Source organism: Nicotiana sylvestris, chromosome 6, assembly GCF_000393655.2.
Source record: "Nicotiana sylvestris chromosome 6, ASM39365v2, whole genome shotgun sequence".
In the NCBI taxonomy this organism is placed as follows: Eukaryota; Viridiplantae; Streptophyta; class Magnoliopsida; order Solanales; family Solanaceae; genus Nicotiana; species Nicotiana sylvestris.
Genome location: NC_091062.1, coordinates 163556676 through 163571440, shown reverse-complemented (window position 1 = coordinate 163571440; position 14765 = coordinate 163556676). Strand labels below are relative to the sequence as shown.

The 14765-nt window shown below is 39.2% G+C and overlaps 1 protein-coding gene across 1 annotated transcript; it reads left to right on the top strand.

Annotated features, from left to right (window-relative positions):
• The first annotated feature begins 8440 nt into the window (after positions 1 to 8440).
• On the top strand, positions 8441 to 9295 carry LOC138871599 (uncharacterized). The gene is made up of 2 exons (XM_070149484.1): positions 8441 to 8824; positions 9233 to 9295. Exons 1-2 carry the CDS (start codon positions 8441 to 8443, stop codon positions 9293 to 9295), a joined length of 447 nt encoding a protein of 148 aa, XP_070005585.1.
• The last annotated feature ends 5470 nt before the right edge of the window (positions 9296 to 14765 follow it).

Below are 14765 nucleotides of genomic sequence, written 5' to 3'. Positions count from 1 at the left end.
TAGCCATAATTAAAGGGTTAAACCTAGAGATAGTAATACCCGATTTGAACCTTGATTGCTTATGCAAATTTGCATACCTAATTGGTCTTGAGAAAGTCAATTCGGGTAAAATCACTCGAACCACCGAGAGGTATAGAGTGGGTAAAATCGTGCAATGGTTATATCATACTCCCTAAATATGTGAATCATGTCTTGACTCAAGTATTCGTCAATTGACCACCTAGGCGAAAGTCTCTACCCTAGTGCCTTTTAACCATTTGAACAACTCGCAATAGTTTATTGTTAGCTTATTCTAGTTTAATTTAGCATTGTAGTTTGATAAAATTAGAAGTAAATCAAAAACCCAAAAATGTTAAGAAGTGAAATTTGGAACACATACACAACTCCACTTTAGACAGACACCCGACTCCAACTTCTAGCTCCCTGTGGAAATCGATCCTGGCCTTAATCGGGTAAAAGCTGCTTCGACCCTCTCTCGCTACTCAATAGTAGTGCAGGGTTGGCCTTGATCACTTTTTGGCGCCGTTGCCGGGGAGCTAACGGTTTTGGCTATCCATCTAAATAGTTTTATGTATTGTTCTTCTTTCCTTCTTTGTTACTAATTTTGTTTGTGTCACAACTCAGGTGCAAAATGGCAGCGAACAAGGTCAATAACCCTCTTGGAAATATGATTGCAAGGGAGGAGGTAGATGATGTCGGAGATGATGAGGTGCCTCTTGTACCTCAAGGACAACGTAAAAGCCGCTAGACTAATGCTAATGTTAATGACAATATCCCAGACCCTCCTCCGCCACCTCCAAGAGTGGCTCCTAGAGTGCTTCCGAACCAAGGCTATACAAGTGCTATTGTCCCACCCCGAATCCGGGCGGGAAATTTTCAAATAACCAATGTGATGTTGACCTTACTAGAGCAACGTGGATACTTCATGGGCGCTGCAAATCAAAATGCTTACAAACATCTCAAGGGATTCGTGGATACATGTTGGGGGAGCAAGCAAACTAATGTGTCCGAGGATGCTCTTAGGTTGAGACTCTTCCCATTCTCACTTAGAGGGAAGGCATTGGATTGGATCGAGCGACTTCCCAACCATTCCATCACTACTTGGTATGAGTTGGCGGATAAGTTCATTGCAAAAATTTTCTCACTGGGGCATATGGCTGCATTGAGAGATGAGATCTTGACGTTCAAGCAAGAGCCCACGGAACCTTTGCATGAGATTTGGGAGCGTTATAGAGCAATGGTGAAGGAATGCCCCAACAAAGATATGACTGAGGCGATGATCAAACAAACCTTCTACCGGGGCATTAATACAACAAACCAATGCATAGTGAACCAACTTGCTAGGGGAAACTTCATGAAGTTGTCGTATGATGAGGCTTGTGACATTCTTGACGAGATGGCTGACACTTCTTCCGCTTGGCAAAGTAGAGCCAATGTGCCCTAGGGTGACCCACGGTTATTCATTTGCATAAGGAATTACATGATCATGGCAGGCTATAGCTGAGTTGACAACCACGATGAACCAACTAGCGAAGTCATAGTTGAAACAAGTTCAAAATTCTCGCCAAGTTAATGCCATTGAGGGTGTTAACATGCTTGTCAATAATAGAAGACAAAGAGGGCAACAGAACCAAGGGAATTTGGAGCAATTTGACAATGATTGTGGTGGATTTCAAAATGATGGTTATGATGAACAAAGTGAAGAGGTGCAATACGTGAATAATTATCAAGGCCAAAGAGACAATTCTTCCAACCAACAACAATCACTATAACAAATTAGACATTTAGTGGCAATTAATTAGCGGCAATATCTTAATTGCCACCGATTTATATTCTAGAGTCACTAATTACCAGCATTTAAACTTTAGTCGGTAAAAGAAGTACTTTTTAGTGACAAAAAAATATAGTCCAGAAAGAGAAAAACTAGCCTTTTCAATTCAAGTTGTGTACCCTCCAATTCGCTTTAGCTTCCCTCCAATTATTTTTAATGTGCCCTCTAATTCTCTTTAGCTTCCCTCCAATTATTTTTAGCCTCTAAATTCCCCTAATTCAAATCTGAAGCCTACGATCTCTCGCTCTCTATTTCTCTTCCTCTGATCGATGAGTGTCTCTTCAATTCAAGTTAGTTATTCTTTGATCTACTTCTCAGTTTTCCTAAAACTGTACTTATTCGATTCAGCTAGCATTTTAGTTGAGTTTAGTGTAATATCAAGCACATCTCGATCTTTATACTTTATACTGTTAGTGTATATAATGCCTTTGCTCGTTGTTTTAATTTCAATTTTTTTATTAGACTTGGTGTTTTTACTCTACAATCCGAAGTTGTTCTAGGCTTTGTATTTCAACTCTCGGTAATCTCCATAGCTTCTGTAAGTTTAGCTTAATTTTGAAATTTTTCTTACAATATGAAATCTCTGCTCTCTTCTCCATACTGTCTGAAATTTCTTATTGTTAGGGTTAGAAATTTTCCTTCGCAGATTCACACAGAACGTTCCCTTCGCTATCACCAGCAGTAGTCGGGCTCAGACAACAAAGTTTTGTGGTAAGAATATGAATATCATGTGAATTTTTGTACTTCTCTATATACCCATTTTATTATTAAAATCGGAATCTTATGTATCTGATTTGAAAAAAATAATGATTTGATTATTTTGTTATGTTACAACTTGTTATGTAAATGAAATTAGCCCGATAGGGAATAGTCTAATGTGCTTATGCCATGTTGCTATGTTTTGTGATGTATTCTGTTTTATTTGATGAGCCTTTTAGAACTTGTGTTATGTCCAAGTGTTTTTAATGAGAGACTAGTTTGTTGGATTGAAAGACCTCATTAGTTGATGTTAGAATCGAATTAAATTACTTGAATCGAGGATTCTTGTTCTCACATGCAAAGCAAAAGTTTCAAAATATTTAATTCTTGAAGAAGATAACATATCAAAGAAGATAAAGTTAACCCAACAAAGGAGTAGACATGCGTTAACTAGGCAGCAAGAGTTTTAAATGAATTTGTGGCAAAAAGAATGTTTGAGCTAACACCTAGATAAGCAAACATAATTAGAAGGTTTTAATGGTAGAGAGTAGTGATACCTTTAATAGTATAGTCAGGGAAATAGAACATATGAAAGATTTGAATGCCTAGAAGATGCACGGGAACATGACAACCTCAATAGCTGAATTGGACAAATCACTATAGAAGTAGAATTAACATGAGACCTACCTATTACCCCTATAATTTTGTTGTTTATTATATTCTTTACTTTATTTTCCAATAAGATATTGTTTTCATCAATAACAAATTTAGGTTTATCACTTTAACTACTGAGGATCACTTATTGTGTAATCACTTATTCAAATGATATTATCATTAAACAATTAATGTTGCCAACAACAGGGGGTGCTTAAATCAGAGTGGAAGGTGTATATATTTGTCAGTTCAGACAACTTCGGATAGCAGCTTACAGGTATTGATTTTGACACTTGGCTGAAAGAAAATTCTCAAAGACATTTTCTTTATGACTTCTACAGGTTCTTGAAAATAAATTAGTACTTAAGTTTGGAGATGAAATATGAGAATTAGAGTTGGCAGTAGATTGGTTACTGGACCACGTTATGATGAAGTGGAGCGACCCTATATCGAGCAAGTAATGAATGCTCAAAATTGCTCTCAAACCTAAACATATGATGAACAATCTAGCAATTTGAACAATTCTGTTGGCATTGCTGCTGAGCAGTACAATAAACCATGTTCTGTTCTTTTATTCTGGGACTTAAATTTTGTATCCTTGAATTAGGTCCTCTAGGTTGGCTAGTGCCAAGTGAAAAATTTGTTCTAGTGACAAGATCAGCAGGACAAAGTATGGTGGTGTGTGTCAACATGATCTTCACAACCCTCATTGCATAGTGCTTCTGGTGTCACTCTTTCACCTTAAATATGGGATATATCTGTTATTTGCAGCTTTGATATTATTTTGTACAAGCTTGCTCTATCTTTTCGGAAGAAATTCTCAATCCCGATACGTGGAGAAGAGTTTATAAAAAAATCAATAGGGAAGAAATGGAAGGACTATAAATGTGATCTGAAGACTATGTATGTGATCAAATATAAGACCAAAGATGCCTTGATGAAAAATAGACCAAGCCATATACTAAAGAATCAATGGACTGGTCTTATCTCCTATTGGCTTTCTGATAAAGCAAATGTTAGTGAGTACTTTTTAGTTAGCAATTCAGTGTGATTTCAACCTTTTAAATGCTTGAACATATTATGTATTCTCACTTGAACAAGTTTGTATTCTCTGCTGTCAAATAAATATGAAATTAAACAATCCTACATCAGAAGTTTTTAGAGTAGGAAGTGAACAGTCTGTAGTGACATTAGGAGTTGCTTCTGTCTGCATATATTTGGATTGGTTGGAAGTAACTAACAATAGAGTATCTATTATTAGTTTTCCATTAAAAAGGATCCAATTAATTCATCTAATTGGAGGACTACTAACTAGCAAACCAATAATAAAAATTGTATTATACTTTCATAGGTCAGCAAAATCCAACATTGTTATCCTAATTCCAGATACATGAATAAATCCCCTTTATCACTTTGTTAATCAACAGGTGATACAGGGATTCACATACCTCCAAATATGTGAGAACTACTGGATAGGTTAGACTGGTAGCTTGGGGTATGAACTCAGTCAGCAATGCCCTCTATGCGATGATGCAAATATGGATTTGTGATTTGTAGATGCCCTCTATACCAGGTACCCAAATACTTGAGCCTAAGTCAATTTGTGATTTGTGATGTCCAACTATGTCAGTTTGTGATTTGTAGAGATAATATTTTTGGTGTTTGCTATATTGTTATTTGTGATTTTTGGATGCTGTTAAATTGGCGGGCAACTGATTGAATTGATTCCTCTTAGTTTTCCTAATGTTATATGTTTACTTTCAATTGTTATAAGCTATTTATAGCAGACTATACTTAAAGAAAATCTAGTTAATTTAAGTGTAAAGTAATTCTATTTGAATTGTCAATTTAGATGGATATGAACTATTCAATTTGTTAGCTTTTGAGATCTCTTCGTGTTAATGCTCCATTGATTTGACTATGTTAATTTTTTTCCACATACATTTGTGACTTGGATTCTGTTCTAAATATGTTGTTAGTTCTTGAAGACAAGAGATGTGGTTTCTTTATCATTGGAGAGCTGATATTTTTCAGTAGAGCCTACTATACATAGTGGGCATACTGTTATACAACTGATACTCTATGAGTTAATCTTGAAGACAAGAGATGTGGTTTGTCTTTGTTAACTGTTAAGATGTATGTTTGGAACCATGAGTTTATACTTAAAACTAATGATCAATTGCAGAAGATCAACTGCACAGTTGTGCAACAACAGTAGAGGGACAACGACACAATTGTTCAACAAGTGCAGAAGGACAACTATGTAGTTTTGCTACAACAATTCTATTTTTGGGTAGCATATGCTTCTCTTGGCTTTTATATATTTCCTTTTCCCACTTATTGTTGATGTCGTATGATTGTGATAGTAGTTTTCTACTTGATCACATTCACCTTCTATGGATCTAACACCGTTAAAGTAAGGAGAATCAGATCTTTCTATGGGACTAAAATATGGATTGTAAACCAGAAGATTCTATTGCACCCATCTTCTTGTTGATGATAATCATGACTTTCTAGGGACTGTTTTCTTGGTTGAGTGCTGCTTCTATCTGCTTGTTTGGTTAGCAAACACTAAAAGGTTAGGTGGTATAGAGAATACTAGCCTAATTAGGAGAGCATTTGTTACCTGTAGAAGAGTGTTATCTAATTCAACCGATGAGAATTATTCATGTGGAATTAAAGTTGTTTGACATTGGTTTGTAGGAAATAAAACTGTAGGGTTATTTGAAAGGAGACTAATTTGGTGAAATCAAAGACGATCCATGACACTTAATAACCTATGCTACATTTTTCTGTCATGGTTATACAAAGAATGAAGTGAGGAATTAGTGTATAAGAGTGAAGGTGGACAGAGGGTATCTTTTATCGGAATAAAAATTTATATTAAAAAATTGGAACATAAGAGTGAAGCAGAGTTTTTCATGCATGTCTTCTCTGGAGTGTACAATAGACCTTATGGAATTTAAATTGCTAAATATTTCTATTTACTCTCTAAAACTGTATGTTCATATACTATGATGACATGTTTCAAGTCTAATGTTCTTGCATAATTCCAAATTCATCAAACTCATGGCTCCCAAAATATCATCACTTTATCTCATGACCTGTTTCAAGTTTATTTTGAATCATTCCTAACATCAAACTCCTCTCACAAAGACATCATCATTTTATCTCTTTGTTAAATTTGGTTGTTGCCTTGTGAGTGTTACTAAACATTTTCCCATGTCTATGTATTAGCTTGTCAATTGAGATGTTAGCTCTTTTAGTGTGGAAACAAGCAAATGCTAGCCTTTGCTGGCTTTTCCCTTTGGAGAAGAATAGCTGAGACTAAAGGTCTCGGTAATTTCCTTTTGAGGGGCATATATTTCGTCTTTTGACATAGTTATTTTGTAATTTCAGGTCATACATAATTTAGCGTGTGGAAGATTTCAAAATGATGAAAAATTGCGGAAATCATTTGAAGACCATCATTCGTTTGGATTAGTTATATAATGACATTAGTTATTTAGGTTGAACAATATAAGTTTATTTTTTAAGTTACTATGATATTAATATTATTTATTAGCACTTCCTTTTGTTAAGATTTAATGAGATATATTATGTTTTTTTGAATTACTAATAACATATTTTATTATTTGGATCATATTTTAGACGAATGTAGTAACTATTATTAATGGTGGCCAAATTATTGCTATTACCACTTAGTGACTTGCAGCGCTAATTTAGCTTGATATACCAGCTATAAAATTGAACAAATAATTGTCGTTAAAGATATTGACTTTTAGTGGCAATTTAGTTGAACATAATAGCCATTAAAATGGAAGCTAAAAGAGCAAACTAAATATTTTTAGAAGATACTATAGCCATTTTAATTGACACAAAATAATTGCCGTTAAAGATACATATTTTTAGTGGCAATAATTTTGAATTTAACAGCTATATAAATGGACACTAAAGGACTATATTATCCATTTTGGATTGAATTTAGTAGCCATTATAATTGCCACAAATAATTATCATTAAAGATAAAAACTTTTAGTGGCAATTATTTTGAATTTAGCGGCTATCTAAATGAATACTAAAGGAGTATAATTAGCCATCTTGGATTGGATTTAGCAGCCATTATAATTGCCACAAACAATTGCCATTAAAGATAATACTTTTTAGCGGCAATAAACCATACCTTATACCAGCTTTTGTTAGAAAAGCCTCTAAAGGCTTTGCCGACCCCGGCTTCAGCGGCTAAACAATAGTGGCCAGTAAACGATATAGCGGTTATTGTTATTGCCGCTAAAGCCATTTTGTATTGCTGCTAAAACCCATTTTTGTTGTAGTGAATGGAGACCTCAAGGCAATTGGGGCAATCAACAACAAGGCAATGATAATTGGGGGAACAACAACCAAAACAACAACTGGAGCAATCAGAACAAAAATCAAAACAACTAAGGAAATTGGAATAGTAATAACAACAATTGGGATGGTAATAACAATCAAGGTGGATGGAACAATGGAAACCAAGGAAACTAGGGGCAAGGCTTTCAAAGGCCCCCAATGTACCAACAACCGAACAATCCACCCCCATTTCCATCTCAAGGTCTTAGTTCTTCTAGCAATGATATGGGTAGAATCGAAATGATGTTCGAACAGATGATGAAGAAGAATGCGGACTTGGATGCTCAGTTGGCTTCCCACAAGACCTCTATCAGAAACTTGGAGGTGTAGTTAGGCCAAATCTCACAGTCTTTAAATACTCGCCCTAAGGGTGCTCTACTAAGTGATACAGTAGTGAACCCGGAAGGTGGGAACAATCATGTTATGGTGGTAACAACAAGAAGTGGGAGAGGCGGTGATGTGCATGCCTCCAAATAAAAGCAAATTGTGGATGATGATGTTGAGTTGCAAGAAGATGAAGTTCCTTTGGTGGTTGAAAATGTGGATAAAGAAGTGAGGATTGATATTCAAGATGTCAAGGTGGAAACCCAAAATGATGTGAACCCGTCTAGGGAACACATAATAGACATGTCGGAGCCGGTTGTGCCTAAAGCCAAGGCTCTTTTGCCAAGGTCACCTCTACCTTATCCTCAAAGGCTTGCGAAGCAGAAAAATGAGAATCAGTTCAAAAAATTCATTGACATGATGAAGAGCTTATCCATCAATGTGCCTTTAGTGGAGGCTCTTGAACAAATGTCGGGTTGTGCTAAATTCATAAAGGACTTGGTAACAAAGAAGCGGTCTATGGATTGTTAAACTATAAAGATGACTCACCAAGTTAGCAATAGTGTATTCAATGGCCTCAAAGCTTTCACCATTCCTTATACCATTGGGAGTGCAGATTTTGCTAAATCTTTATGTGATTTGGGGGCTAGTATCAATTTGATGCCCTATTCCGTTTTCAAGACTTTGGGTATTAGGCAGCCGAGGCCGACTTCCATGAGATTACAAATGACAAATAGAACGATGAAAAGACCATTGGGTATTATTGATGATGTGCTTGTCCGGGTAGACAAATTTATCTTGTCAGCTGACTTTGTAATATTGGATTGTGAGGTAGATTATGAAGTTCCTATCATTTTGGGGAGACCTTTTCTTGCTACAGGGAAGGCCTTAGTTGATGTTGAAGCAGGGGAACTCACCTTTCGGGTGGGTGACGAAAAAGTGGTCTTTCATATTTGCAAATCAATGAAGCAGCCTAACAATACCGAGGTGTGCTCTTTTGTGGACCTTGTCACAGCAGTGATAGTTGATGACACCAGTGCAATGATCAATGTGGAGGACCCTTTGGAGGCCGTATTGTTGAATCTTGATGTCAATGATGATGAGGGCCGAGTGGAGTGCGTGAATGCTTTACATGGAATGGGCTCTTACTCTTATGAGCCTAGGAAATTATCTTTGGACCTCAAGAATTGAAAGACGCCACCAATTAAACCTTCAATTGAGGAGCCTCCGGTGTTGGAGTTGAAACCACTGCCTCCACACCTCAGGTATGAGTTCTTAGGCTCAAATTCTACTTTGCCAATTATTCTTTCTTCTCGCCTTACTGACATGCAGGTTGATGCCACATTGGCGGTACTTCAAAAAGCAGAAAAAGGCAATTGGATGTACTTTAGCTGATATTCGGGGGATAAGCCCCGCATTCTGTATGCACAAGATTATTCTGGAAGATGATGCAAAGTCCTCCTTGGAGCATCAAAGGAGGTTAAATGAGGCAATGCAAGAAGTTGTGAAAAAGGAGGTGATCAAGTGGTTGGATGTCGAGGTTGTGTACCCCATCTCTGATAGCTCTTGGACTTCACCGGTGCAATGTGTACCGAAGAAGGGTGGCATGACCGTAGTTGCAAATTCACAAAATGAGTTGATTCCCACCAGAACCGTCACCGGTTGGAGGGTATGCATGGATTACCGCAGTTGAATAAAGTGACCCGTAAGGATCACTTCCCTTTGCCTTTTCTTGATCAGATGTTAGACCGACTTGATGGGCGTGCCTTCTACTATTTCTTGGATGGGTATTCTGGGTACAACCAAATCTTGATTGCTCATGAAGATCAGGAGAAGTCCACATTCACTTGTCCATATGGCACCTTTGCCTTTTGAGGATGCCTTTTGGGTTATGTAATGCACCGGCTACATTTCAACGGTGTATGATGGCCATTTTTATTGATATGGTGGAAGACATTTTGGAGGTGTTCATGGACGATTTTAGTGTTGTGGGAGACTCATTTGATGAATGCTTGAAGAATCTTGATGGAGTTTTGGCCTGTTGTGAAGAAACCAATCTTGTTCTCAATTGGGATAAATGCCACTTTATGGTGGAAGAGGGCATAGTTCTTGGGCATAAAATTTCAAAGCATGGTATTGAGGTAGACAAAGCAAAAATTAATGTGATTTTAAGGCTCCCTCCCCCTTCATCTGTCAAGGGAGTTCGAAGTTTTCTTGGGCATGCGGGGTTCTACCGGAGATTTATCAAAGACTTTTCAAAAGTGGTGAATCCCGTGTGCAAGTTGTTGGAAAAAGATACTAAGTTCGTGTTTGATAAAAAATGTATGCAAGCCTTTGAACTTCTCAAGCATAAGTTGATCACCACTCCTATCACTACCGCACCTAATTGGAGCTTGCCCTTTGAGCTCATGTGTGATGCGAACGATATTGCGGTTGGGGCGGTTTTGGGTCAAAGAGTGAACAAAATGTTTCATCCGGTGTACTATGACAGCAATACAATGAATGACACTCAAGTGAACTACACGGTGACCAAGAAAGAACTTTTGGCTATTATGTTCGCAATGGAAAAATTCTGGCCGTATCTTATGAGTACTAAAGTTATTATTTATACCGACCATGCCGCACTCTGGTACTTGATGACGAAGAAGGATTCCAAAGCTAGACTGATGCGATGGGTCTTGTTACTTCAAGAAATTGATTCGGAGATTATGGACCGGAAGGGTAGTGAGAACCAAGTTGCGGACCACTTGTCCCACTTGGAGGAGGACGGGAGGCCTCGTGATGGCCTAGAGATCAATGATTCATTTCCCGACGAACAACTCCTTTCGGTGTCGATAAATGATATGCCATGGTTTGCCGATGTTGCTAATTTCCTTGTGACTGGTATAGTCCCGTGTGAGCTCTCTTCTAACCAAAGGAAAAAGCTCAAGCGGGATAGTTTGGATTTTTATTGGGATGAGCCATGCTTGTTCAAGATTTTCTTGGATGGTGTGATCCGAAGGTGTGTCCAGAGGAAGAGCAATTGAGTATCTTAGATGTTTGTCATTCCTCTCCCTATAGTGGCCATCATGGTGGGGCGAGGATAGCTTCCAAAGTTCTTAGTTGTGGGTTTTGTTGGCCAACTTTGTACAAAGATGCAAGTGAACTTGTGAAGAGGTCTGATAAATGTTAAAGAGCGGGTGGAATTTCGAAGAAAGATGAGATGCCTCTCAATACCATTCTTGAGGTTGATATTTTTGATGTGTGGGGCATTGATTTTATGGGCCCATTTGTTAGCTCGTGTGGGAACACATACATTTTTGTGGCGGTGGACTATGTTTCAAAGTGGGTTGAAGTCGTGGCTTTGCCTAACAATGAGGCCTGGAGTGTTGTTGCATTTCTCAAGAAGAGTATTTTTACAAGGTTTGGTACTCCTCGTGCAATCATAAGTGATGGGGGGTCTCATTTTGCAATAGAGCTTTTGACACTTTGCTTTCAAAGTATGGTGTCAATCACAAAGTTTCTACTCCCTATCATCCTCAAGCAAGTGGTCAAGTTGAAGTCTCCAACAGGGAAATCAAAAGCATATTGTCAAAGACGGTCAATGCAAATAGGACTGGATTAGTCAAAGAAGTTGGATGATGCTTTATGGGCTTATAGGACTGCTTAAAAGACTCCGATTGGTATGTCTCTGTATTGGTTGGTGTTTGGGAAAGCTTTCCATCTACCGGTCGAGTTAGAGCACAAGGCCATGTGGGCTTTGAGGAAGCTAAATCTTGAATGGGATATTGCAGCAAATCTTCGTGTGGAATAGCTTAATGAACTTGATGAATTCCGATTCTATGCCTACTCCAGTTCATCCTTGTACAAGGACAAGATGAAGTACCTTCATGATAAATATGCTCGTAGCAAGGAGTTCAAAGTTGGTGATTTGGTTCTCTTGTTCAACTCTCGGTTACGTCTGTTTTCGGGAAAGCTTAAATCAAAATGGGGTGGACCTTTTGAAATGTTGTGTGTGACCCCGTTTGGTGCTCTTGATTTAAAGAACAAAAATAGAGAAGTTTTTAGAGTGAATGGGCATAGGGTCAAGCACTACTTGGAAAAAATTGATGACAGCCACATGGTGTCACTTCTTCATCTCAAATGATTTGATGGTAACCTGCATCGTGCCGCGACGTTAAATCAAGCGCTTCTTGGGAGGCAACCCATGTATTTTTCTTCTTGTTTTTCTTTGATTTTCATGGTAGTATAGGATTTATTTTTAGACTAACAGGTTGTGAGATGCTACAGGATTGTGTTGATGCAGTGCAGGACATAGTGAAAAAAAAGTGTTCTGTCTCTGAAGTTTTCAATGCGGACACACTACATTTAGTGTGGACCACACTGATGAAGGATGAAATGTCCACCTCTCTGAAGTTTGCCACCGCGGCCGCATTACATTTTATGCGGTCCGTGATAGACCACTGCGGCCGCATGGAATTTTGTACGGACCGCATTGGGTTGCCTTCTCAAACTTGAAACATGTTGTATGGTGCGGACCGCAGTCTATTTTGTATGGTCCGCACTGAGTTGGTAAGCTGGGCCCCAAGTCCTTTTCTATAAATAGGGCTTGAGGCCCTCCTGTTACACTTTTCGATCTCTTTACTCTCAGAACCCCTAAAAACATTGTTCTTCATCCCTTTTGCTCGTAACTAGCTGCTAGGAATCATTAATCATCACTAAATCTCACATCTAGTAACTTGTCTTCTTTCTTAATTGCTTTAATTTTATTATTCTCCTTTACTTTTTGTTTTTCTTGTCTATTATTTTGTTCTTCCCGTATTTTCTTCGATTGTTAGTAAGGTAGTTGACTTCTTGATTAAAGTAGAATTAGGTAGTTAAAATCCCTGGGCAAACACTTAGGGACCTTTATTAGGTGTGAAATTGGACTTAAAATCAAAATACATTGAACCCTAAGTGAGTGTTGCTTTTGGGCACTCAATGCGGACCGCGGTCGATCTGTGCGGTCTGCAATGGCATTTTGTGCGGACCGCATTGATGAGTGTCTGTAATCTGATCTTCAGGGACTGCGACCGCACTACATTTTGTGTGGTTCGCATTGGTCCCTGTGCGTCCACACTACATTTTGTGTGATTCGCATTGCCTGGATAAAGAGAGTGGGTAGTCTGAACCCCACCTCTGTGCGGACCGCATTGTCATTTTGTACAGTCCGTATTGGCCTCTGTGTGGCCGTACTCCATTTTGTGTGGCCCACACTGTGTCACCTCTGCAACTTTGTCTTTTTTTGCAACTCTGATCTTAATTGTTTTTACTGATACTAACAAGCCTAATGGATGATGTTTGCAGACAATGGTGAAACAAAGAGGTAAGAGTTCTAAACAAGTTGATCGAGGTGAATCTTCCCGGGGAGGGAAATAGAAAATGGTAAGATTGACTGCTCAAGCCCAGCAAAACATTAAAAACATGAGGAAGATGATTAAAGCTGCTGATAGGGCCATTGACATGTCTGGGAGTGAGTACGAGCCCTCCCGCGAGATATCTTCAGACTCAATCCCAAAGTACATCCCTGACCGGCCGGAGAGAAACAGACTAAGAGACACTCTGCCCACTTCCCCCGCTACCCAAGCGTCAGTAAATGTATCTTCTGGGTCGTCTGAGGGCTCAGCTGAAGGCAGTGGGGATGAATACTCCACCTTTCCCACATCTTCATTATCCGGAGAGGGTGCAGTAGTAGAAGAGGTAGTAGGAGAAGGGGGTGAGCCCTAAGTTGGCGGGGTAGAACGAACTAGAAACCCGGAGGTGTGGCAAGACCGGTTTGTGAGCGAGGTAGCTTATCACAAATTTAGGGAATGGTGGCCGGTGAGGAAGTTGATCCCGGAGAGGAACTTTGTTGATAGAGATTTATTACCTCACAAACCCAATGTGAGGAGGCAGTCTAGGGAGAGATTTGGCTGGGAGTATTTCTTGAACAACTGTGAGGATGCAAATGGGCACCTGGTCAAGGAATTCTATACCAATGTTGCCCACATCAAAAAGGGCACAAAAGCGACCAAGGTGCGAAATCTGAATGTGCTTTTTGACGGGAAAATAATAAATGATTACATCGGCTTTGATTGAGGATGAGGAACTGTATATGGCAAATATGGAATTGGGCGAGGAGGTCCATCCCTGGTTGGCACAGTATCTGGCAATCCCAGGTACCACCCCCGATTGGCTAAATGCAGGAGTGAAAATTTTGAGAAAAAGTTTGAATTTCGAAGCCAAGGGGTGGGAAATATTTGTGTGCATGACAACTCCTTCCCTCTGCATCGGGCAGTTTTGGTGGCATCGATCATGGTGGGGTACTCGATTAATGTCAGAAAGGTAATGTCTCGGGTAATTACGCAGGTAGTCAGTGTGGGTGACAGAAACTACCCCTTCCCCAACTTCTTGACCATGTACTTCAGGGACCTCAAAGTTGAAAAGAGGCCATTTGATATAAAGGTAAAAGCGAAGGCCCCGTTCTCATGGTACAATATACAGGGTGATGACAACCCAAAGAGCAAGAACTTAAAGGGAACAGCTACTGCTCCAACTGGACAGTCTGAAGAGCCAGTTGTGGTGGTGGCTCCTACTCAGCCTGCCTCCACCTCCGCAGACATTCCTCCTGGTCCATCCACTTCAGCAGATCCCGAGATACCCTCTTCTCGAGCCTACCTAATGACTCTACACCGACTAATCCAGGCTCTTCTCAGTATCAACAACTGGATGCAGACAGCTTCATCTAAGTTGTTTATCCTCACTACTACAGTGGAAGCTCAATAGGCACCTCCGCCTCCGCAGGTCTCGCAATCTATCGAGGATACCCTCAAGGAGATTCTGTCCAACCAGAAGAAAATCCTTGACA